Consider the following 24,882-nt stretch of genomic DNA (forward strand, 5'->3'; position numbering starts at 1 on the left):
AGTGAAGATCATTGAAGCAATGCATGCGTTGCAGAGTGGGATTCGAGTCGGGAGGGTAGATAGTGGACATTTGATAGGGTTGTGCAGTAACTCATGATAAGGGGTGGGAGAGCTCTACGTAGAATTTTGGCACTGAGGAATCATACTCCCCTCTCTTTTGAACCCTTAAGAAATGCCAACCATGGTGTTTTCTTATCCCTCATTGAAACTCCAGTCTCCCACTTCTCAGCTCTTTTCCCAAATCGTTCATAAATGTCTGGGACTCAGCCTAATCACTGTTCTTTAACACTTTTCCATGATGTAGCCTTTAAAAAAATGGCAAAACAAAAACATTGTCACTACATCTTCCAAATTCATTAGAAAAATTTTATGTTCCATTCACACTCAATTATAATGAAAACTAAATTGTACATCAAAATGATTGTGCTGTAGGTCAAGATAGAGAGGCATTTGTAAATACGTTTTTTCAATGTTATTTTTCATTCGTTGTATGTATCAAAGCATTATTACTGTGGGCCATTTGCTAGAATAGGGAAATCACTTCTTTATATAGAACTGTCTATTAAGTTGCCATTTTGTGCATTTGACATGTATAGCAAAGATCTTGATGTTGTTGTTTTTTTTTCTTAAGGTATAACTGATAACCAAAGTAAGGGATTTCCTGTTGTTTCTAGAATGATGGAGCATTTCATTACTTTGCTATTTTAGAGCACTTCAGTTTGAACCTAGCCAACAAGTCCAATCTGATGTCCCACTATTCTCCTTTATTCACCCGATTGCTTGTTTCGTAGTCTAGCCAGAAGAAGCGGTTTCCTTGAACTGCCTCCCAGTGTCTGGTCATGAGGTTCTTCAGGACAGAAATGTCATTCTGCTGGTCTCTGCATCCTCATTATGTGGCTGATTGCCTGACTTTGGCTTTAAGTAAATGAACATTGACAAACTGAAAGTGTGTATGCTTTACCTTTGTTTGTACCAGGCTCATTAGGTCTAAGTCCTGGAGGCTGTTACTAAGACCGATATAGATTAGGTCTCCCAAGAACCTTCAGTGCACTCCCCAGTTTTCTCTGAACTGTTAATAGCATCTTATGGAAAATTTTTATATATACTTAGCAGTTTACCATATATGATATAATTACTTTGATACGGGCCGTATCCCAGTTCTCCTGTAGGCTTTTGTGCCAGTTGCTTTTGGCTGCGAATGCTCTGCCATGTGTATTCTTGGACAGTCATCTGTGAAATGGGGACTGTGTTATCTATACCTTGGATGGTTACCAGGATCCAAGGAGAAAAGGTATATAAAGAGCAGTTGACACTCAGTAAGGAAAGAACAGAGAGCCTAACATACATGTAAATATTCTGAGTCATCTCTCTCCTTGTCTGACTCTAAGCTAAGCTCCTTGAAGACAGCAGTTAATTATGTTTCCTTTTTACCTACCAACAGTGCCTAGCAAGTTCCTTAATCTTATTAGATGCCCAAATATGTGTTGACTGAAGGAACAGAAATTCAGTCATTGTTAATAATGGTAATATTTATGGCTCCTTTATTTAAGATTCAGAATTTGATTCGTAAACATTGTAAGAATGAAAAGAGATACGAATCTTGGGTATGTGTGTTACTTATTTAATTGTTGGCCTGCATCTGAAGTTTACCTCTCCATCTCTGGATATTTATGGAAAGAGTATAATATACCGTAAATTATCCTGAAGCACTTCCCCACAAGTCTGGTTGTTGCATCAGGCATCCTGTCAGTGAAACAGAATTTGAAAGATTTTAGGAAAACTGTAGGTTACTTAAAAGTGCAGTTCAGATTTAAGTTATATGAACTTATTTAGATTCTGACTCTGTGCTGAATTCAGTCATGTTATGAAAATAAAGATGTGTTGGACTCTTCCTGTGGACCATTTTCACTTTGAGAAATGTTTTAAATATGTGGAGTTGTTTACATTTAGAATTTGAAGGAACCTAGAGAATAAACCCCTAATGTTTTGCTCAACAATAGAAAGGTGTGATAATAAACACGTGGAAGTATAAATTTATTCATTTTTATAGTTGAAAGAAAATCTCTTTTTATAGTGGTGAAGTGGCTGGTGAGCGTTGGAAAATAAACTAAAGGGCAACCTTCCCTCTAGGCTTCCCTCGGCGCTGTTGACAGTTTTTATGTTGTAAAAACCAGAGGAACAGAAACATACAATCAGAGCGGTGTTGCAAGAGACCGGCATTACGGCACTGATTCTGAGTGGGTCGGGTCAGTGTGTTCACCTTGGGGAATGTTAGTTCCCTGGGTTTGGGGGTTTTCTTGTTTTTATGCCTTTCTTTAACAGAATGTTTCTTCATCCACGCCGCCCCCCCCGCCCCCCGCCCCGAAAGACTAAGAGTAAGCTCTAACTTAGGGCTGTAAGGTCGACGGCATTCTTAGTTATGAAGACACGTGCAGGTGGTCTTTAACGTCACTTCTTACTCATTCTGAACTTTCCCCGAGTGGCGGCTGGTGCTGTGTCTGTCACTCGGCTAGATGCTGGCGGATGCAACCATGGACATGACTCTGTTATTCCTTGAAGCTCACAGGCCGGAGTAGCTTCTAAAATCAAGCCCCTTAGATGTCTGCTAGCACGAGAGAGGTTAATAAATGTTCCGTGATAAAAGGATTACATATTTCTTTAACTTCAGCGCTAGTAAATGTTTCATGTCTATGTTGTTGACAAGACCGAGAAGTCTTTCAATAAAGAAAAGAATTCAACTTTTTAGCCAGTATTTTCCCAGGCTGTTTAACCATCAGACCCTTTTTGTGTGTCACGGGTCTTAACGTTGCAAGGGCTGTAAATGCTCTGCAGCACACGGTTTGGGAGCCTGCACTGAGATGGTTCTGGCCAGGTGGGTGCAGGGAGGGCTGCAGGGGCGGGGGGAGGCGGTTGCACATTCAACCGGCTCTGGAATGAGGAGTAGAAAGGGGAAGGGGAGGCCGCCCAGGGCTAGGCCAAAAGGACGGAAGGTACAAAAGCACGAATGTTTGACCTAGCGTGCGTGGTGTTTTTGAGGAAACCCCAAGTGGGAAAACCCGACCTACACCGGAGCTAGGAAGCTACCCCAGAGGAGGACTCAGGGCCCTTGAGATGCTTAAGAAGCTTTGACTAGCATGAGTGATACAAAGCTTATAGTAATCAGTTCCTGAATTTCGAAGCTCTGTAAGGTCTGTCGTGCTTATGCTGAAAGCCAGTTTTCTGTAGGGAGAAGAAAAATTCCAGATTTATCACAAACTAGCAAAAATATGAAATAAACTCTTAGGGCTGAATCATCTATGTGCTACTGTTGAATTCTTAAGGTTATTTAATGATAGTTTTTAAAAACTTTTGAGTCATCTGTGAACATTTAATACAGTACATTAGGAAGGATGAGGCAATTTTCCTTGTTGAACGTTTCAAGTTAACTAATTTCTATTTTAGATTTTAACGTAGGAGAGTCATCACACAGAGAGACAGAACAATGTACTGTTGTTTTTATATTTTAGAATTTAAAGTTTAACTGAGCTTTTCCCCTCCTATCATTAATGTGCATTTTATGTATTTATTTATTTATTTTTAGTTTTTGAGAGAGAGAGAGAGAGAGAGAGAGAGAGACAGAGTGCAAGTAGGGGAGGGGGGAGAAAGAGAGAGGAAGACGCAGAATTGGAAGCAGGCTCTGTGCTGACAGCTCAGAGCCTGATGTGGGTCTTGAACCCATGAACTGCGAGGTCATGACCTGAGCTAAAGTCGGATGCTTAACCGACTGAGCCATCCAGGCACCCTGATGTGCATTTTAAAATATTGGAAAGTACAGAGAAATAGAAAAAACAAAGTGATTTTGTGTCATAAAGAGACAAATGAACATGTTGGTATATTTTGCCAGACAAATTTGTTTTACTTATAATTCTGCTGAACACAGTGCTGCTACTTTACATTTCCCTATGTAAATTTTTTGCAAATACCACATTTAAAGACTATAATTTTCCATTCAGTGGGTATGCCATTGTTTGTATTTTTTTCTAACCATATTTTTAGGTGGCTTGTATTTTCTTTATTAATGTTTTGTATGTATAGTTCCAGATTTGTAATGATTGAGTCAAAAAGTAGCAATCTGTCAAGGCTCTTGAAGTATGTTTTCCAATTAAAAACAGTGCAGGTCATTTATAGTTCCACTGGGAATGTATCGAAGTATTTTTTTTAAAAAACTTTTTTAACATTTACTTATTATTGAGAGACAGAGGGAGACATGGCATGAGTATGGGAGGGGCAGAGAGAGGAGGAGACACAGAATCTGAAACAGGCTCCAGGCTCTTAGCTGTTAGCACAGAGCCCGAGGCAGGGCTCGAACTCACAAACTGCGAGATCATAACCTGAGCCATCCAGGCACCCCTGAAGTATTTATTTCACTGGATATTGAGACCAGGCATTAAAGGCAAATAATGATAAAGCAACCTTTGTTGGTTCAATTGTTTAAAAATATGGACCCATATCATTTTGTTTATGGATTTAACGGTAAACAGTGTTTTCAGTTAAATTATCCTTTTTAATACTTCGTGTAAACAAATGTAAGAATTTTCTCTTGATGTGAAGCTCCTTTTTATCTTGGAGGTATCCGTCACGGATTGAAAAAATCGACTATGAGGAGGGCAAGATGTTGGTCCATTTTGAGCGTTGGAGTCATCGTTATGATGAGTGGATTTACTGGGATAGCAATAGGTTGAGACCCCTGGAGAGACCTGCATTAAGAAAAGAAGGGCTAAAAGATGAGGAAGATTTCTTTGTAAGTAGCAATCTTCTTCTCGTTTGCTAGATGTGTAATGACATATTCTAAAAGGAATTCTGTTAAATATTACAAAAGCTTGTTTTTATAAAGGAAATGCTTATTTATTATACATGGTATTGATCTTAAAAGTTGTTTAAAATAGGATTTTAAAGCTGGAGAAGAAGTTTTGGCTCGTTGGACAGACTGTCGCTATTACCCTGCCAAGATTGAAGCAATTAACAAAGAAGGTACGTATTTGAAATGATCTTAGATTTAAAATGGGATTGATAGTAAAATTTAACTGTTTCTAATTTTAATTCTTGTAATTGTTACCACTGTTACTTCTGTCTGTCTTATACTTAATGAATTGCCTGCTAATACTCTTTTCTGGGAGTATTTCATTGTTACATATCGTATAGAATAACATGATACATGATCTGCTTACCACCTAAATAAACTGTTTAAATTAGAAGTGTGAAAGTTGGTTAAAATTGTTCGGCTTTTAGTTGACAGGCTTATATTATGTGCATTTTATTTCTCCTTCTCTGTTTCCAGTTTGCCGGCCAAGTTATTTTTATGAGCAACTCATCCAGAGTGTTAGGGAAGGTTAAGGATACAGGAAAATTCCAATCAGTTCAACTTGGAAGTAAAATACAGTACGGTGTTTTTTCTGAGGAAAGAGTGTGGGAATTTATCAGTTTGAGGATTTCCTTTATTGCCTTTTTCCACTGCCCCTTTTTTCTTAGTTTCTGTGAATAATTGAGAGGGAAATTTCCCGATAGCCTTTGTGGCATCTAAACATTCATATTGAGCAGAAATTACTGAACTGACCAGTGATGTTGAAAAAACACAGGAATCGGGTGTGTTCGTGTGGCCAAGGCTAATAAATCTGTGGGGCGGATAATGTATTTAAGAAAACAGGACTTGAAGACTGAGGAATTTGGAAAGGCATGAGAATTAGTATTTAAATTAGTATTGGAACTATGCTTAACTATTTTCTTTTTTAAATTTCGTACTTAAAATCTCATTTTAATAAGTTGTGAAATACTTGTAAGTATATTTCCAAGTCAAGAATACATCCGTTTTCTGTAACAATTGTTTCTTAAACTTGACCACTCATCCGTTCTGTTTACTAAAGAAAACACACATTGAGTGACAGCTTCTTTGCAAGAGAAGGATTTAAGTAAGGGGGCACTTTAAACCCGAGAGACAAACAGGTCAGCTAAAGAGGGAACGGAAGGCTTTTCTGACAAAAGAAATGAAATGGCATATTGCAGAAGAATAGAAGAGAGGCCCGCCACTTTTTAGGAACTGCAAGACTTCGTTGTAACTGGAGTGAAGGAGTCCTTTGAAGGGAGTAGAGTATCAGAAGAGCTGGGAGAGAGAAGCAGGGATCTGCGTATGGAATGTCTTGCAATCTTGCTACAGAATTTGAATTTTTTTGGAGGTGATGGGAAAGAAACGTGGAAGGGATTTAAGCTGAGGATTTAAAGTAACAACAAACTTGAGAAAACATGGGAAGTAAGAGGAGACAAAAGAGGAAAACATTTAAAAAGAGACATATTAAAGAATGTTAGGTGTGAAAAAGCAAATCAGTGTTGTCTACCAAAAAATTATGATACAACTTTATAAAGTCCTATTCCAGTTTATTGTTTTAAGGAATTGAAATAACAGATATGGCTATGATTTTACCACCACCAGTCACCTTCCTCCTGCAGGAGTTGAGGGACGTCTCTGTTAGGTTTGCAGGTTACTTTTCCTTTCCTGGTATGCTTCACCTCACTGTGCACTCAGCTTCTTGAGAGCTCTGTTACGGAGCCCCTGTTCCTGTGTCTGATACACATGGACCCTCCAGGTTTATAGCATGTGGGCAGTCAGCAACAGGTTGTGGAAAGAAAGGAGGCAGTAACGGATCAATTCTTTGGGATAATTAATAGGATCCACCCAAAATAAAAGAAGATGGTGCAAAATTAAACAACACTCTCCATTTTATATTTTTAAAGTTCATGTTTATTTATTTTGAGAGAGAGAGAGAGAGAGAGAGAGAGAGAGATTGGGAGAGAGGAAGTGGGGGAGGGGCAGAGACAGAAGGAGACAGAATCCCAAGCAGGCTCTGCGCTGTCAGCACAGAGCCTGATGTGGGCTCGAATTCATGAACTGTGAGATCCTGACCTGAGGCTAAGTCAAGAATCGGACGTTGAGCCGACTGAGCCACTCAGGCGCCCCGACACTCTGTATTTTGATTAAGAGCCGTTTCTTTGAGTGTGGAGAGCTCTGAGATCTTGTCTCCGTGCTTGCACTCCTTGGGAGTGTAGCATATACAAGTACACGTGTACACACACATGCAGTGCACTCAGAAGCAGAGCCCTCCTATTTTGTCCCATCCCATTTGTCCATGGGCATAGAGCACAGAAAATTGAGCTTGTATTCGTGGAAGAGCGGTGACGCTCACTGCAGTCTCTGCCGTTTTGGGAGCAGTTTGAGTGCACCCTTAGTGAAATGTTAGCAGACACGATTTCTTTTTAAAATATCTCCACTAGAGGTCTTTATTTTGCGATTTCCGTATGTCCCACGTGACGGATGAGCCTGCCCGCCGTGTGCATTCTCCACCCCCCCCGCCCCCCCCGCCCCCCCCGCCCCCGCCAAGGGAAGGCAAAGGCAAAGGAAGCCTTCAGGAGGCCTTCTGTTCACTGTGAAAGCTAAACAAAACCTGCAGATACGAACGTTTACGTGTTTGTAATAAGTCTTAGAGAAGTTGAAGAGGAGGGGCGAATGTGTAAACCAGAGGGGACGGGGAAGTGTTCATGTCACGGGTGGGATTTGAAGAGCTGATCCTCGAAGAGGAGGCTGAGGGAGGAAAGGAGGAAGGCATCACAAGGGCGGCACCGGTGTGATCAGCAGCAGGGAGGGATGAATGCCCGGCTGGGGTGGCGTGGAACCTGCTCTCATCTGGAAGGCGGTTCCTGCAGGAGGAGTTCAGGCCTTTGCAGGGTGGCGGTGGTCAGGTGTCGGGTGCTCGTGGGGTTCGGTAGTCTCAACGCTTTCTCAGTGTCTTTACGTCCTGGTTACTCAGCTCATCAGTTTTTTTCAATGACTTGGGTTTAGATCTTTATACGTGCAACACTGTGAATTATGCTAATCACAGAAAATATGAAATGAAATGATGTTCACATTACAAAATTAAGGAAAATGTTTTGTAGATATCTGTCTGGTTTGGTGCCAAGTTCAAAGCCAGTGATACCAATTATGACACTGTTTTGACTTGTTTTGTAAAGGTCCAGTACATGTTTACTTAAAGGGGCTCTCAGCCATCATTTGTACAGGAAATGATAGAAAAACGTTGGAATTTCTTAAGTATAAAATCTACGTAATTTATGCTTTGTGGCAGTACTGACTTTTATTGACTTGAAAGCATGGACTCTGTGGCAAAACCTGAATATACTTTGTGGTTGTCACAAAGGCAGGGTGTTGAGTCCTGAAGGCAGGTTGAGTTAGGCCAGGTTGAGTCCTGAAGGCGGGTTGGGAAAGGCCTCGGGATGGGGGGTTAGTTACAGCTGTGCTGCTGTTCGGCTGACTGCTGTGGGTGCAGCGTTCAGCCTCCCTGGAAATCAGTGTTCTGATCTGCACAGGAACACTTTCATGTAGATGGTCTGTAAAGTATTTTCTGGCTTAAAAGCCTGTGGATCTAATTCTTATTTACCAGTTCACTAGTATGGTGAAAGGAATAATCTTTTCCTGAATAAATGATTTTTCCCCCATATCAGTTCTTTCTCTCTGTTATTTGGAAAGAAACTTCCAAAGAGAGCAAATGATAATTCTTATAGAAATATTATATATGTTTGTAAGTAATGATCTTATTAGAAGGGAAGAGAAAATAAACTTCTCCAACTTCCTGCAGTTCTGAACGGGTGTGTGTGTGCAGTTACTGCGATCAGAGTGTGTTTCTTTCTGTTAGGGCGTTACTTGTTAGGTTTCAAGTGTTGCTATAAGATTCAGTTGTATTTTCTAATGATTCTGACTTGCTCCTGTTTTAGGAACATTCACAGTTCAGTTTTACGATGGAGTAATTCGTTGTTTAAAAAGAATGCACATTAAAGCCATGCCCGAGGATGCTAAGGGGCAGGTAAGAGAGTTCAGCATTCCTAGCTACCCAAAGGGATGTCTTCTTGAATGGTGACCAATCAAAAAAAAAAAAAAAAAAAAAAAAGATACATATATATATATATATACACATATATATATATTAAAGGGAACTAATTGTAGGATTATGTGCTGATAGCCCCAAATAGCAGCAAGAAAAAGAAGCTTAGAATGTAAGATAAATTATACACTTGATTTTTGCTTCTTTGGCTTTAGACCTGCTAAAGTTATAGGTCACTAGTTTCTGTTCCAGGTGAAATCCCAGCATCCACTAAGCTGGTGTTGTCCTATCGACCCAGCTGGATCGTGGAACCAGTCTATGGGAAGTGAGGTAAGTGCCTTTTTTTAATTTTGTTTTGTTTTTCCTGGTATATAGTATCATTTAGAAAGTTAATTTTTAATATAAAATTTTATATTGAGTTTCTTATCTTCTTTCCTTTTATAAATCATAGTCATTCATCTGCTTTTAAAAGGCGCTTACCTGACACTCTGTAGGCTGCTTCAGGTAGGGCTCTGTGAGTCATAGGATGTAAGCAGTGTGTTAAAATGCCTTGTCACTGCTCAGAGCAAGAATGATGAATGGTAAGCATTGGAAGGAGAGTCTGGGATGAAGTGAAAACCATGATTCCATTGGTTGAGTATGTTTTCTTAAATACTGGAGAGAAAAGGTGCCACTAGAAATTTAAAATATTTTCTTTTATGTTCTGCTGTTATTTGGGATTTTCAGCACCTGGACCTACAATTAATTTTTAGAATTGAAAGTAACCTATGAAAGTGTCTAATATGGAAATGCGCTTGTATTTGTTCCATACCGTGCAGTGAAAAATGTCATTCTGAAACGTGTTGAAATCATCTGGTCAGCTCCAGCCAAGTGTATACATTTAGTAATCTAGAAATGTGGATCACTGCAATAAAAAAAAAAAAAAAAAAAAAATTCCTCCTATCTTCTGAGAAGTGTGATCGTTTTAAATCACCTGCTTTTTAAAAATTTAGTTTTGCAGTGATCAGCTGGCATTTCTTCCCCAGTTAATATGGAAATGTAGTTTAAAATGGAAATGCTTTTGACCGGGAAATTGCTTTGTGTCTTCCTACTTGTATGTATAAATAAAACGTTCCTTTAAGCATTCAGTGGTGTGATTTCTTGGTTACTGCATAGAAAGATTAAAACATCGGGAACTTAATATGTGCCTGTTTAATTCAACAGAATTCTCTCTCTCTCTCGTTTTTGTTTTGTTTTGTTTCGCTTTAAGGCTATTCTTTATTATTCTGGTTATTCACAAGTTTGTGAGATGGCACTAACTCTAAAACTTCATTTTTTTTCCAACGTGAGATACTGAGCCAGTTTGGTTTGTGGTAAAATTACAACTTATAAAAATTCATTGGATGTATTGGGTGTTTACTTTTAATAAGTAGTTACATTATGATGTGTGTGAACGTTAAAATCAATCCTGAATATAAACTATTGAAAGAACACGGGTAGCACTATATCCTTAATTTACATTTTTCTTCATAATTTTTAATCACAAGCACGCTAAAAATATTTGTAGAATTGTTTTTTTATAAAACGCTCTCTTTTCAAAGTGTCTTTGTTTCCCAAAAAGTTTTGACTTGTTTTCATGTAGGAAATAGACTAAGTCAGGTGTTGTGTGGGAAGTGCTGAGAGAATCCAACTTTGCATATATTTTCTAAATTTTCAGTACCTTGAGAATTCCTTTGTAAAGATACACAGTAAATTTATGAAACTAGCAAAGGATGAGTAGATGCAATATGGAAATACTCTTCTCTAAACTTCCTGTGGCTTTTTCTATCCTATCTTTTCTTTTTGCAAGCGTGCTGATATAAAACTCACTAGTATTAAAGCTTTGCTCATAAGGTCCTGTACCATTTATGAAACTTTGTTCTGCATACATTATTTAATTGGGTTCCCGTAGCAGATCCTTTGACATAGCTGTAACTGATACTTCTATTTCACATCTGAGGAATTCAGAACTTAGGGAATTGAGTGACTGACTTAAAATTTCACTTAGGCATCATGTGCAGAGTAACTCTGAACTCCCATCTGGTTTCCAGCATGCTCCATATCGTGTGCTGCTCTGTTACCTACAGGGAACTTTGAAGCATATCATGAGTTCTAATTCGTGGAAGGATCACACCAGTTATTAAAAAAAATATTTTTTTAACGTTTATCATCTTTGAGAGACAGAGAGAGACAGAGCATGAGCGGGGAAGGCGCAGAGAGAGGGAGACACAGAATCCGAAGCAGGCTCCGGGCTCCTAGCTGTCAGAGCCCGACGCGGGGCTTGAACCCACGAACTGCGAGATCATGACCTGAGCCGAAGTCGGACGCTCAACCGACTGAGCCACCCAGGCGCCCCCACACCGGTTATTTTTAATAGTGAATCTTACCTATTTAAAAGTAGAAGGGGGGAGTGCCTGGCTGGCTCAGTCGGTTGAATGTCCGACTCTTGATTTTGGCTCAGGTCATGATCCCAGGGTGGTGGGATTGAGTCCTGTGTTGGGCTCTGTGTTGAATATGGAGCCTGCTTAGGATTCTCCCTTTCCTCCCTCTGCCCTTCTCCCCAGCTCGCGCGTGCTCTCTTTAAAATAAAAAATATAAATAAATAAACCAAATAAATGACAAATAGAAGGGCAAAACAATGGGAGAATTCTTTAATGACACAACTGCATTGATTCCATGATTAACAAGTCACATGATCAGGAACTTGTAAAAAATATCTAATTGCACTTTTAAGAGATACAACACGAATCTCTCCCAGTTTGCTGTCCATTGGAAAGAGGAAAGAGCTGGAGTAGAATTTACCTCTGACATTTTTCAGCATTTCTGTAACATTAACTTAAAATTTTTCCCACAACATGGAACCCAGAATTAAGCACTCTGCTCTTAATAAGACTGTACAGATCTCTGCTGAATTTAACACTTTGCTTGTCTGGTTGTAGTTTTGTTTCTCTTTCTGCGTTGTTGCTTACTGTCTGTTTCATTGGGGCTTTCTTTCTCTAGTACTGTAATGTCAGTCTCAGGGTTCAACCTAGACGTAGCACTTGGGCTCCCCAGACCACTTCCGCCCCTTGTGCCTGTTCGCACATATTCTGATTGCCATGACCTTGGCTAATGGTTTCCTTCTTGCTTGCGGTGCCCTTGGATGCCTTTCCTTCTGCCTTTTGCCTCAAAGATACCTGCTGTAGGGTTCAGCTCCTCTGTCATGTTCCCTGAAGCTTTCCATTAGCCTTTCTCTTAAGTCACAATTAATCTTTTCTGTTTTGTTCTTCCATGGTATTTTGTTTATTCCTCCACTGCCTCTCTTATCACACTGTCTTATAGTTAATTTTATTTGCCTTTCAATTCCTTATAGGTAGGACCAAAAAAACGTGGCTCTAAGTAAACATGGGGTTGGACAATATTGGTTTATCTGGTTTGTTTTGAGGTGTTCTTTTGTTTTTGTTTTTGTTTTTTTTTGTTTTGTTTTTTTTTGTTTGTTTTTGCCAACTAGAGACATAAATCTGTATTTTACACCTGTGTCTTAATTTGCTTTCTAATAAGACATGTACTGGGGACACGGTTTAAGTACTGAGGAAGATAGATGCTGGGCATTTTCCAGGCAGGAACAAAGATGTGGTGACTCCGGGGCTCATGCGTTTTAAGTCCTTTCAGGCAGCATCTTTTATAAATTGATATCTCATGACTGCTTAGCGTGCTTCCTGGCACACGTAGCAAGGTGTTGAACAGAACTTTGGTGAATGAATACGATATTTTTAGTTCATTTCAATCATGGGGGAGAGAAAGAAACACAGGTTCTCTTTGTTGGTTGTTTATTTTTAGTGGCTTATTGTCTTCACTATGATTTTCAAGACTGAGCAACCATCAACCTCTATTGACTAATGATTGAGGTTTGTTAATATAACTTGTGGAGTAAATGTATTTGATGTTGAGAAGTAGTTTTTAGTTACTTGGACTAAAAATTTAGTGTATGACCCATTTTGGTTGAATTTGAGCTGGTCTCTTTGAAGCTTAGTGGCCTTAGAGGAAGATTAACTGTAGAAATACTACAAATACTTGTAAGAAAATTTTCTCGGTTGTGAAAATTTAAATGTTAGCACCACGGTTTTTACATAGTTCCTTTTTTTTTTTTTTTAAGAGAGACAGCGAGCGAGCACGGGGGAGGGGCAGGATTGGGGGGAGAGAATCTCAAGCGGGCTCCATGCCCAGTGCAGAGCCTGATGTGGGGCTTGATCTCTTGACCCTGAGATCATGACCTGAGCTGAAATCAAGAGTCGGACGCTTAAGACTGAACCACCCAGGAGCCCCTCCGGATTTTTTACAATAAGCATTTTTAGTTTAGAAAAATTATGTGGCAGTTAACTTTAAATATAAACACAGGAAGAATAAATACTTGCGTCGCAGAAGAGTGGTAATCAGCACAAATCTAGGAAGTCATAGAGTGAGGGAAATTAGTCTGGAGCATGACCGTATGTATGTATGTAAGACACCTTGGTCAAATCACGCGGCTCTTTTTTTCTTTAACTAGTAATATTAAGCTGTTGTGATACGTTGGTGTCCAGGCTGTCAAAGCTTTAAAAATTAATTAAATCATATCTTGAATTCTGTGAAATTGTCCATACTTCTTCTTCCAAGAATAGTAATTTGTTCACTGGGAGTGCATTTCTTTTAACGTTTGCAGAATTGCAACATAAGCATTTTTCTCTCATTTCTTCTACGATTTGTTGTATTCAGAAAAGAAACACAGTTTACCATTTAAATCTAAAGTACTGAGAATGTCATGTAATGTTCCATATTTGTTAAAGGGTTTCCCTTTTATTTTAGATTTTATTCCTCTGAAAATAATAGCGAAGGAATATTTGTTATTGAATATTTACCTGTTTCATGAGGGGTTATATAATCCCACTAAGCCATTAGATCATGAAATTTGATAATTACCATGTTGATGATTTGTCTTGTAAATGTAATTAATTCGATTTTTACATTTGTGCGAGAGTAGCTTTGAAAATGTGATACGTGTTTTTATTAGTGTAATTAAATTTTGATTAATTTTTTAATACTTTACATGTTTTGTGTTTTTCCTTTGGAGGATTGGATAGCTTTAGTCAAAGCAGCTGCTGCAGCTGCAGCCAAGAATAAAACAGGGAACAAACCTCGCACCAGCGCTAACAGCAATAAAGACAAAGATGAGAGGAAATGGTTTAAAGTACCTTCAAAGAAGGAAGAGACTTCAACTTCTATAGCTTCATCAGAAATTGAGAAGAAGGAAGATCTGCCCACATCTAGTGAAACATTTGGTACAAAATATGTTCTTACGTTCATTCCTATGGCAGGGTGAACTCTCATAGTGAGTAAGCCAGACCCCCTGGCTACCTGTGATTTGGGGGTGTGGTTAAATGATTGGGCTCCCCCCCCCCCCCCCCCCCCCCAGCATAAATGGTTAACTTTTGTAGCGTGTAACAGAGCCAGAGATAACTGGTCTAACATGGGTACCGGATAATAGGTGCCCTCAGTATTCTTGAATAGAAATGGGTTCAGATCTTGACTTTTAAGTTCTTGTTAGTAGGCTTTGGAGTTTTTGTTTGTTTTGTGTGTTTTTTTTTTTTTCTTTAACTTTTTAAATGCTTCTGCATGTGTTTTGGTATGTAATATGGGAAAAGCAGTAAGTCCTTTTCTTCCTGCTTTTCTTTCCTAAAGAATAACTACTTGGTAGTTTTTTATTTCTAGTTTTTCAGTCTGGAGAAATTTGTGTTGTTTGAAGTTCTATGTCAAGCGCTAGGTTAAAAAAAAAAAACATAAGTGCAAAGCATTTTTACTATTTTGCTATTTTAAAAAAAAAAATCATGTGTTTTAACTTTGGATTCTAGATAAACTCTCATATATGTATTCTATTAAAAGTAGGACTTCATGTAGAGAACGTTCCAAAGATGGTCTTTCCACAGCCAGAGAGCACATTATCAAACAAGAGGAAAAATAACCAAGGCAACTCATTTCAGGCAAAGAGAGCTCGACTTAACAAGATTACTGGTAAACTACAATGATTCTTTTGGTTTGGGGGGGAATGGAGGGGTTGATTTTAGGGTAGTTTGTTTTTAATAAAGCAAAATGTGTCTTTCGTTTTAGTGTAACAAACTGCTTAACAAGGAAGACAGGTACTTTATGGTTCTTCAGAGTCAACATCCTTCAACGCTGTCAGCTTTTTCTCTTGTGAAATGTGAAAACCGTCACCTATTTTCTGCCTACCTCACAGGGATGTTGTGAGGGTGGATAGGATCAAATGAGATAAAATTCCATAGTTTTTAAGTCACCTTGGTGGCAGGAGTCGTTTCTATTAAGACTCCGATTATCTGCTGTTGTCAGCCTGGTGGGGTCACAGTCTCTGAGGTTCTAAATGTTACTACACAAACCTTCTTGCTCTTGCCTGGGCTCCTTAAAGATGGCAGCAAGTATGGCTGGAAAGATGGATGCTCCACTGAATTCAGGTCCTGAATCTGTGTGCCCAAAGTAAAAGTACTTCTAGAAGTTTCTTACACTTTTCATCTTCAGGTTGGTTCCTAGAATCTCATCTTGGTTCTCGATGCCTGCCTTAATCTAGGGAGTGTAGGGTGTTAGGACGCCGAGAACTCTGGCAGGCTTGGCGTGGTTAGTGGTCATGGGAAAAGCGTTGGAAGCAGGGTCAGTCATACCGGGGCCCCATCACTTGCAGGGCCTGTTCAGCCTAGCGATTCTAGTCTTTCAAAGAAATTGTGAACATGTTTAATTTTTCTGAGTATATGTTAAAAGGAGAGTTAAGATACTTTTAATTATTCAGTCGTATGTTCTTATTTTAAGGACAAAATGGTTTTTAGTGTCTTTGGCCGAATAAAGCTGTATAAACCTTTGTTGGCATTCTTTTAAATAATTTGAAGAAGCTTGGTTTCACTGTCAGATCAAAGGATACATGTCAATTAAACATTCTGACCATTTCCTGAAGAATAGAATCCCATTGAAAAGTGACTGCAGCTGAGGGTTCTTTAGAACCACTGTTTTATCGCAGTGTTCTTCTTAGTGATTATGATTGGTTTCAACAGGTGAGAATATTTAGTCTTTCCATTTGTTATTATTTTTGTGCCTTTTGCTGATAAAGGATATTTTGGCCCCAGGACAGGAAATATTTCAAATCGATTCACCCATTCCACCCTTTCCTTAGAAACTATGAGCTTTGGAGAAAGCCAAAATGTCATCCGGTGATTGTTGTTACGATGGCAACTTGAGACTTCAGTTTGGCCCTAGCAGAATGGAAACTAGGGCTGCGTGCGCAGGGGGAAGAAGAGGAAAGCGCTTCCGGCTCCGGTGCCACCAAGACTAGAACCACGCTCCCGCAGGGGCCAAGACCAGGGGCCACGCCTGAGGGAGATGGACATGACCCTGACGCTGACGCTGACCCACTCGGTGTGCCTGCCAGCTTACCAGCCTCGAGGGTTTTCCTGCAGTCTGGATAACCTGCTTTTAGTTTCAGGCAGTATATTCTTACATGTGCCTTACTGAGAAGTTCAAGCCCGGCATTTAAAGAAATAAAAGAAGAAAATAGCTCAGTCCACAACAATGTGTTATTTACATGTGGCCTTGAAAAGACAATAGCGGGGAAAAAATCATTTTACCTTGTGTCTCAAGGAAGTTCTAATATTGGTTGCTTAGTAACACAAGGTGGAGGGACTTTGTCCTTACTTCCCCTTGGGAATCTCGAAAGAACAAGTGATAGTTTGGCAGCAGTAGAAAAGAGTAAGATTTCACGGATGTGAAGCCATTATGGTTTTTTTTCCCTTTACTTACTTTGAAAATTTGAATGTATGGTAATCCTTTTAATAGTTCATCTGTTTCTCTTTTCATGTAGCAATTATATCCTGCAAAAAGATAATAGATCTTCAACGGTTGAAACTCAGGCTTGCCTCTGTGTAGTAAATTTCATTTGCAGACCATACAAAGAGATGAGAACAATACAAGATAGTGATTTTGTTACGGAGTTTTGGTGTGTTTTAAATTTATGAAGCTCACTTAACACGTGTCTGTCTGCCCCTTTGCTACTGAGAGGAATAGGGCTGTGATCATGGCAGCATCTTCGCTGCTCTGATGTGTTTCCCCCCACTCCACATTTTTATTTTTGAAATCTTTCTAGCTGGAAATAAGCAGATCAGCCACTGGATAAATTTAATTCCCGTCTTCACTCTTTCTGTGCACTTCCCGATGGTCACACGCTATAGAGATTCTAAATGTGAATTCTGTTTAGGGGATGGTACAGGATGGCTTCTTTTGAAGTTTCCAAATAAGTACATACTGAAATGGTAGTGGCACAGTGTATAGATGTCCTTCCAGAGACTTGTTTTTCATTACGTGATATACCTTATTGATAGTTAATATACTTTATGCATACTGATTTAGAATTGACGATTTTACGGAGCGAGTCAAGAGCCCATGCTTTGGGACAAAGTTGCAAGCAGACTGACTGCAAGCAAATTTGAGTAGATTTTAAAATACAGATTGACAAGGGAGCAAAAGAAGAGACATCAGCAATTGGCACATGATCCGATTCTACAACTTGTAGGAGTTCCTAGAATTTCAGCCCCTGAAAGTTTGTGCAGCTTAAGGAACTTTAAAAATAATTTGAAAAAACCCAGAGGTTGGAACGGGCCCGTACATGTTACTGATAATAATGTCAAGAATATTCGATTCTTTTTCCCACAGCAGGAATGTTGTGTTTGAATCCTCTGTCTGAATTCCCTGTGTTGGAATCCCTGGTTGAAAAGAAGAGCACAGATTTAACTACTTACTTTGTCCTTCCTGCCATTTGCCATCCCAGGGTTCTCTGGCCTCTGTTCTGTGCATTCCTATTAGCAGAGGCAGACAACTGTGATATTGCAGCTGAAGTACAGTATTGAGAAATTGTAACTTTGTGGGTGGGACTTAGGAATATTTGGTATTCTACTTTTATCTGATATTTGCGTAACATCTTGAAACTGAATAATGCATTCTGTTAAGATCGTTACAGATATGTTCTTCTGGAGATGGACCTGTTTAGTGATATATAATTAATAAGCATTTTCAAAGAAGTAAAACTAACTTCATTTGTATCTCTTTCCTTTCACTTAATTCTTCTCATTTTCTAAGGATATTGCATTTTTACCCAGAATATTCACAGGCCAGGAAAACAGATTTCGGACAGCCTCTTAAGGCGGCAGTAATCAGAGACCTTTCAGAGACTTTTATTTTTGTCCTCTTGTTTGTATCTGGTACCTCTTTTGTAAGATAGCATGTATACAAAGCGTGAAAAGCTTTTTCTCGATCATATTTGAGGCATTTGAATTCACTGAATTCCAAGTATTGCAATTTTCTAATCTAATTTTGAGTAGTTTTTATTAAATGCTCCATTACTTTTTATAAGAACATTACAAAGCTTTATTTTTCCATCACAAACCATTAGGTGGGAATTGCTTTTAATTAATTGGGTCTATAATATTCTAATTTAAATTTGCAAATATGTGTCAATTAGTTTCTTTTAAAACTTGTAGTACCTTATTTTTGTAATTTGAGATCTCTTCCGTGTATTGATGAGATTTAAAAAATATTTCTACCACCTCTATGAAAGGAAACAAAATATAAGATACATTTAATAGATTGAATAGCCAAATATTTGTCCTGTTTGAGTAAACGTTAGAAGTGGAAACTCTACTCATTTCCCTGCAAAAGAACTTGGTTCCCTAATTATTTTTCTTTTTATTTCAGTAGTATTGATTCTCAAAAATATTAGCTAGAGAAGAAAAACCTAATGAACATGATTTTAAATGTTAAGGAAATACACCATGCTACATCTGTTTCAGTCATCTAAAACTATGTTCAGATGTGATATTAATATAATCAGGATTGAATCTATGGTTTGTAAGATTTTTATAAAATTATTTCTATATTGGCTTTCCCCCCACCCCCGTTTAAATCTACATTTAATATCGTGTGAGCAAACTATATAGATTGTTATCTCAGACTGGACCAAATACATTTTTAATATCAGTCACTGATCTGTCAAAAGTCAAAATTGTTGTGTAAAACAATAGAAATGGAAAGCCCCTTTTCTATTTTAAATTACAATTCTGGGTGCTGGATATTCAACTTTCTAGAAAAGGAAAGGTGCTTTTGGCCTAATTTAACACTTGCCTGTAGTACTGCTTTAAGGATACGTCTTTAATATTTGAATTCCTACTTAGATTACTTAACCTCTTCAAGATAGTTACCTGAAAAAGCCAAGAGATGTTGCCACGTGGATAGCTCAATGTTATGTGGCATTTGGGGGCACTTTTTTTTCCCTCCTGTTAACTACACTGTATAGACAGCTTCAGGAGTCTAGGGGGTATAATTGCTGCAGTAAGTTAACTGTTACGTTGCTGATTGTTAAACAGGCTTCCTTTGAAGCAGAGGTTTTGTGTAGCCAACTTTGTTTAAAATTTTTTTTTTTTTTAACATTTATTCATTTTTGAGATTGAGAGAGGCAGAGCATGAGCAGGGGAGGGCAGAGAGAGAGACACAGAATCTGAAGCAGGCTCCAGGCTCTGAGCTGTCAGCACAAGAGCCCAACGCGGGGCTCGAACTCACAGACCGTGAGATCATGACCTGAGCTGAAGTCGGACATTGAACTGACTGAGCCAGCCAGGTGCCCCTTGTGTAGCCAACTTTGTAATGGTAGAAATGATTTTTGGGGCCCTTTTATGTGCCCAGTGGTCATAAGCAAAGACATACTTGTATTATACAAGCGTTATAAACTTGGCTGTATTGACAGTGCTTGTCAGGTGCTTAGCAAAGAATCTTGACCAAGTAAATGCCTTTATTTATTTATTTATTTATTTATTTAAAAAAATTTTTTTTACATTTATTTATTTTTGATAGAGACAGCACAAGTGGGGGAGGGGCAGAGAGACAAGGAGACAGACTTTGAAGCAGGCTCCAGGCTCCAAGCTGTCAGCACAGAGCCCGACGCGGGGCTCGAACCCATGAATGCAAGATCCTGACCTGAGCCAAAGTCGGACGCTTAACTGTCTGAGCCACCCAGGCGCCCCTAACTGCCTTTAATTTAGAAATTAAGGCAGAGTTTTATTGTCCTATAAAGTTGATTTATATACTCTAGATAAAATATTCTGTCCTCGAAAATTGAGAATTAGTGATACACATTGGAGAAAACTGGAATTCCTAAATTATTTCATAGTTTATAGAATGAGGCTCTATAATATTAAGTTGAATGTAGGAAGGACCTGCACTTTTTCCCCCATTAACATAAAACAGATCCATCAGTGTTTTTGGCACTTTTGCAAGAAGATAAGGTACAGCAGGGTATAGGGATGAACCCATAAAGCTTTGGTCAAAGGATCCATGTGGAAATAAAAATTGGGAGTCGTTGTTTAGCTAATAATATAACAACAACAAAGTCTTCTAGATGTTTGGAAGGATTTCTCAGATCTTGATATTAACTCTGTATTTCAGTTGTGTAGACAAAGCCCATATTATGAGTATTAGTTAATCTAACCAATCTTTGGTTTCTAGACATTAAGTCGTAGAATTAAAATGTGTATGCATGTGTTTTTTTTAAGGATATCTTTAGGAGTAATTTTTTTTTTTTTTACAGAGAACTGATTGTGTAAAAAACTCAAGTTCTGATTCAGTCCCTTGAGTCATTATAAAGGGTGTTCATGTTTTTGACAAGTAAACTTTATATTAAATCCTCTATATTAAAAAGGATGGGGGATTTCAACTGCTAACATTTGGGGGAAGTTGATTATATCAGAAGCCAGTATTTTTTCTAATAAGCAATTTCTGTACAATTTTTCTCAAGGTTTGTTGGCATCCAAAGCTGTTGGGGTGGATGGTGCTGAAAAAAAGGAAGACTTCAATGAAACGGCTCCAATGCTGGAGCAGGTATGAAATGGTAGCATTTGATTTTTTTCAAGGTTCCCAACTGGAATGATCACGGAGCTATAGTATCCACGTAATTGAAATTGCCCTTTTGATTGGATATGGGAATAGGAAGCTAATTAATTGATGATATATTTTTAACTCTGCCTTCTCCAAGGTACGCAGATAAACTACAGACTTTGCTAGTGTTTGTTTTCGGTAGACTGGCATTAAAGCCTTTATCTCCAACATTTGAAGGCCTGGAGACAGGCATCCCAGGGTATAAGCTTCCAGCTGGATCACCTTTAACTAGCTTACAAAAAGACCCTTACACAAATACTTTTCATTTGTGAGTTAAAACAGGGTTTTTGACATCTAATAAAGCTTCTTTTGTAAGAAGTTTCTTTTATATTGTAACAATTGGTGTTGTTAGACTGACTATGTGTTTTATGAATTGATCAATGAGCCATACATTTTTGCTAGGATGTATATTTTAATAACGACAAAAAAAAAGAATTTTAAAAAACTATTAAGGGTCTGTCTTTAAACCACCTAATAGAGGAATTTAAAAGTGAAGGTTGCAGTTGCTAGATTTTGCCTTGGCTACCTTCAGATTCCCACAGTACCTGTACATAATGAACTGTGCATGCTTTTACATTCTCTAAGGGCTTAACTTCTTGGGCACTGTAAGACTATAAGAACACAGTAATAGCCATAACTGGATTTCCTTGGTTCTCCTGTTTTAAAATCTGAGCCTTAATGTAGTTTTAATATATCCTTTTTGTATTAATTTAATTTTCTTTATTAGTAGCCTAATAAAGAAGACTTTAAAATGAGTATCTTCTGCTCTTCTCTCTACGCGTTTTAAAAAATAGTCCAAATTTAATTGATATTGTATTGAGTTTTTCAGGGTTATTTTAGGCCTGATTTGATAACAGTGCATTGTTTTGGTGCCTCCATTAATGTTGTATGAAATCAATGGTCTTTTAAATTGATTAATATGTCAGCGAATCATATCTTCTGATTTTCTGTGATCATCAAGCGGTTAAGTCTTTGCCGTTATTGTCAGCATATCAACCAAATTTTAAGTGATTTTTTTTTTTTTACTGTGTATTACTATATTCAACGTCCCATATCTAACAATATTTTGTATTTTCACCACTGTTTATGGTATTCTCAGAATGCAATAAATCAGGGACTTGGTAATAAAATGTTTCTGGAAAATTCATTACAATGTCAATCTTTCATGATGCACAATCCTGCTGCGGTGAATGTGATTGTGAAGATTACTTCTTCTATGTGGAAATTAGTGGCGAGGGCAGGGCTCATTTCAGAGAGAAGTACAGAAAACAGCATTCTGAAATTGAGTTTATAAAAAAAAAGAAAGACAAATTGAGTAACTCGGCTGTTTGTTTGCATCATTAAGGCATTTTGAGAGTCCTTGCCAGTTTTGTAACAAAGAGACCAACAGTCATTACTGAAAACTTTGTAAATTATTTTAGATTTTTAAGGAACGTGATGCTGTTCCCTCATTTTTTGTCATTCAGATTGATATCATTGTGAAAATGTTTTGTAACCCAACAATTTTTATGCTGTTCGCCCTGCTTCAAAGTTAAAAAGCCGAGTTATAAAACTCTTACTTCCAAGTACTGGAATGAGCTACAGACTTAAAGGAGAGGCATCGATTGTCACTAACCTCTGTTGTCTTAATGAGTAAAATCATGAATGTCACTCATGACATAGATTTATAACAGGCCTATAGCCAGAACTTACTGTGCTAATGGATTTTCTTTATTGACACTCAAAAAAAAAAATCAAACTGTGGTCTTGAACCCCAATTCTCAGATATTAATTATAGATTATTTAATTGTATTAGGGAATTGTCATGTTATATTTACTTTTGGATAAAACCTGCATTAGATGCATAATTCAGTAAGTTTTTAAAAATGTTAATTTGTCCTTGTTTAGAAGTTAAGCACCTTATCAAGATACTAATTTCAGTTTTCAATCTTGTTTCATAACTTTGTAACTTGAGAGTAATGGATGCTGTAGTGATGTCTCTCACGTATGTGAAGATGAACAATAAAATTGTTTATTTACAAGTAATGGCTCTAATTACTTTTCTGGCAACACCTTTTATGATAAGTTTAGGACTCCTTTCCATTTATGGAGTACTTTTTCAAACGATTAATCTGCACTTGTACACACGCATGATGAGTAAGTTCAAGACTAGAGATGATGACAACCGATTGAAGGGGATACTTGCCACCAGCCCTTTCTGTGGCGCGTCCAGCATGCCACCTGCAGAGCATCGCGAGGTGCTCTATCTACTTGGCACCAGCTGTGCATCAGACTTGGAGCGCCTTGTCCGTTAGCGGGAACAGAAAGCTGTTTGGTCCCCAGACGATGCTCTTTCATGTTCCAGAGAACCACAGACTGCTGACCTGATGGTCATCCCTCATAAAAGATAAGGAAGCAAAAAGGTTTCCTGGGGACAAGCATGCTGTTCATAGCGTTAGCAATTTAATTCTGTAGAGAGGCCTATCTTAGCATAGATTATTTTTTAAAAGGGTATCTCCTGTTTTGTTCTCAGATCCGTGTATCAGAAAGAGATACAGCCCAGGCATTCCAACACCATAGATTGTAAATCCATCCAATGTGGCTATTCTCTGTTGTCTTTGGACACATTCACATAAATTTCTATATAGGGAGGAAATTATACTGCCAAATGAACCAAGATATCCTTTATGAAAGAACTGACAAAGTTCTAATTTTTTTTTAAAAGTATCAGTTGGCAGGAGGAAGGTAAAAATTCTCATCTAAGAATGCGACGTATTTTGTTTTTAAATCCAATGTTTTTAACTTACACTTGGTTTTACTCCTTGGTTTTTTTTGTTGTTGTTGTTGTTGCTTGTTTTGTATTGTTTTTTAGTCTTTTAACTCTGTACTGCTGGTGGCTTTGATTTCATGACGCACTATGCTTATGAAACTCTAGCTTTCAGCACTAAAATGAGTTAAAGATAATGTTTCGTTAATTTGGTCATTGTTTTCCTGTTGAGATCTTTCTTTAAAGGGAAGCTGTCTACTTAGACTTCTGCAGTCAACTTGATAAAGGAAATTGTTTTTTAACAAGACATCTAAAAGTCAGGAGCTTAAATGTATTCAATTAAACGCATCTGAACAGTGGAAATGCTGTTTATTTACCTGTTATCGACGTAGTTGGTAATTAAGTTTCAAAAGAGGTGTATTTCAGCGTAATACCGTGAAAATATTTGTCCGTCAAGCTATCATTTTATATTCCGAAAATATGATGAATAATACAGTTTTTTAAAAAAAACCAAATGTAGACCAAAAGCCGACAGCATCCCTTTAAAGATAGCCTATTCAACTTTTAGTTAATAATTTGTGGGGTTCTTTTTGGTTTTTCATTTGTAATAGAAATGTTACATGTTGCTTAACAATGTTTTTGGATACTAAAGTTGCTTAACAATCAAAATAGAATACAAGAACAAAAATGAAGAAACCAAAATAAAAATATCAATTTTTTATTATTTATTCAGGCGATTTCACCTAAACCTCAAAGTCAGAAAAAAAATGAAGCTGACATTAGCAGTTCTGCCAACACTCAGAAACCTGCACTGTTATCCTCAACTTTGTCTTCAGGGAAGGCTCGCAGCAAGAAATGCAAACATGAATCTGGAGATTCTTCTGGGTGTATAAAACCCCCTAAATCACCACTTTCCCCAGAATTAATACAAGTCGAGGATTTGACGCTTGTATCTCAGCTTTCTTCTTCAGTGATAAATAAAACTAGTGAGCACAGATTTTTAAAAAATAGTTACTTATCCTATAAGATACATTAAAAACAGTTTGATTGTAGTTATATTGTATTTTTATGAAGTTGCTTTTTAAAAATTCAAACTTAAGTGGATCTGACAGGGAAGGCTTAAAACTATTTTCAGGGGCACAAACCATATACATTTCTGACTGATTGACTGTACAGAGGCTGTACATTTCATGGCGCCAATTCTGTAGTCTGACTCTCCTCGATTAA

At 38.0% G+C, this 24,882-nt stretch overlaps 1 protein-coding gene across 16 annotated transcripts in view; it reads left to right on the top strand.

The window, feature by feature from the left end:
- The window catches only part of PHF20L1 (PHD finger protein 20 like 1), an 89,259-nt gene that overhangs the window by 15,945 nt on the left and 48,432 nt on the right, over nucleotides 1-24,882 (top strand). For 6 of the 16 annotated variants that reach the window (XM_078441599.2, XM_060611359.3, XM_078441600.2 and 3 more), the window contains exons 3-10: nucleotides 4,609-4,780; nucleotides 4,926-5,010; nucleotides 8,797-8,885; nucleotides 9,144-9,233; nucleotides 14,008-14,215; nucleotides 14,817-14,945; nucleotides 20,770-20,852; nucleotides 24,389-24,641. In XM_078441599.2, coding sequence (XP_078297725.1) covers nucleotides 4,609-4,780; nucleotides 4,926-5,010; nucleotides 8,797-8,885; nucleotides 9,144-9,233; nucleotides 14,008-14,215; nucleotides 14,817-14,945; nucleotides 20,770-20,852; nucleotides 24,389-24,641 — 1,109 coding nt within the window. Of the gene's footprint in view, nucleotides 1-4,608; nucleotides 4,781-4,925; nucleotides 5,011-8,796; nucleotides 8,886-9,143; nucleotides 9,234-14,007; nucleotides 14,216-14,816; nucleotides 14,946-20,769; nucleotides 22,931-24,388; nucleotides 24,642-24,882 lie in introns of those variants that run through there. The other 10 variants (XM_078441601.2, XM_078441604.2, XM_078441602.2 and 7 more) reach the window with 6 other exon arrangements.

Source organism: Panthera onca, chromosome F2 (genome assembly GCF_046562875.1).
Source record: "Panthera onca isolate mPanOnc1 chromosome F2, mPanOnc1 haplotype 2, whole genome shotgun sequence".
Taxonomy (NCBI): Eukaryota; Metazoa; Chordata; class Mammalia; order Carnivora; family Felidae; genus Panthera; species Panthera onca.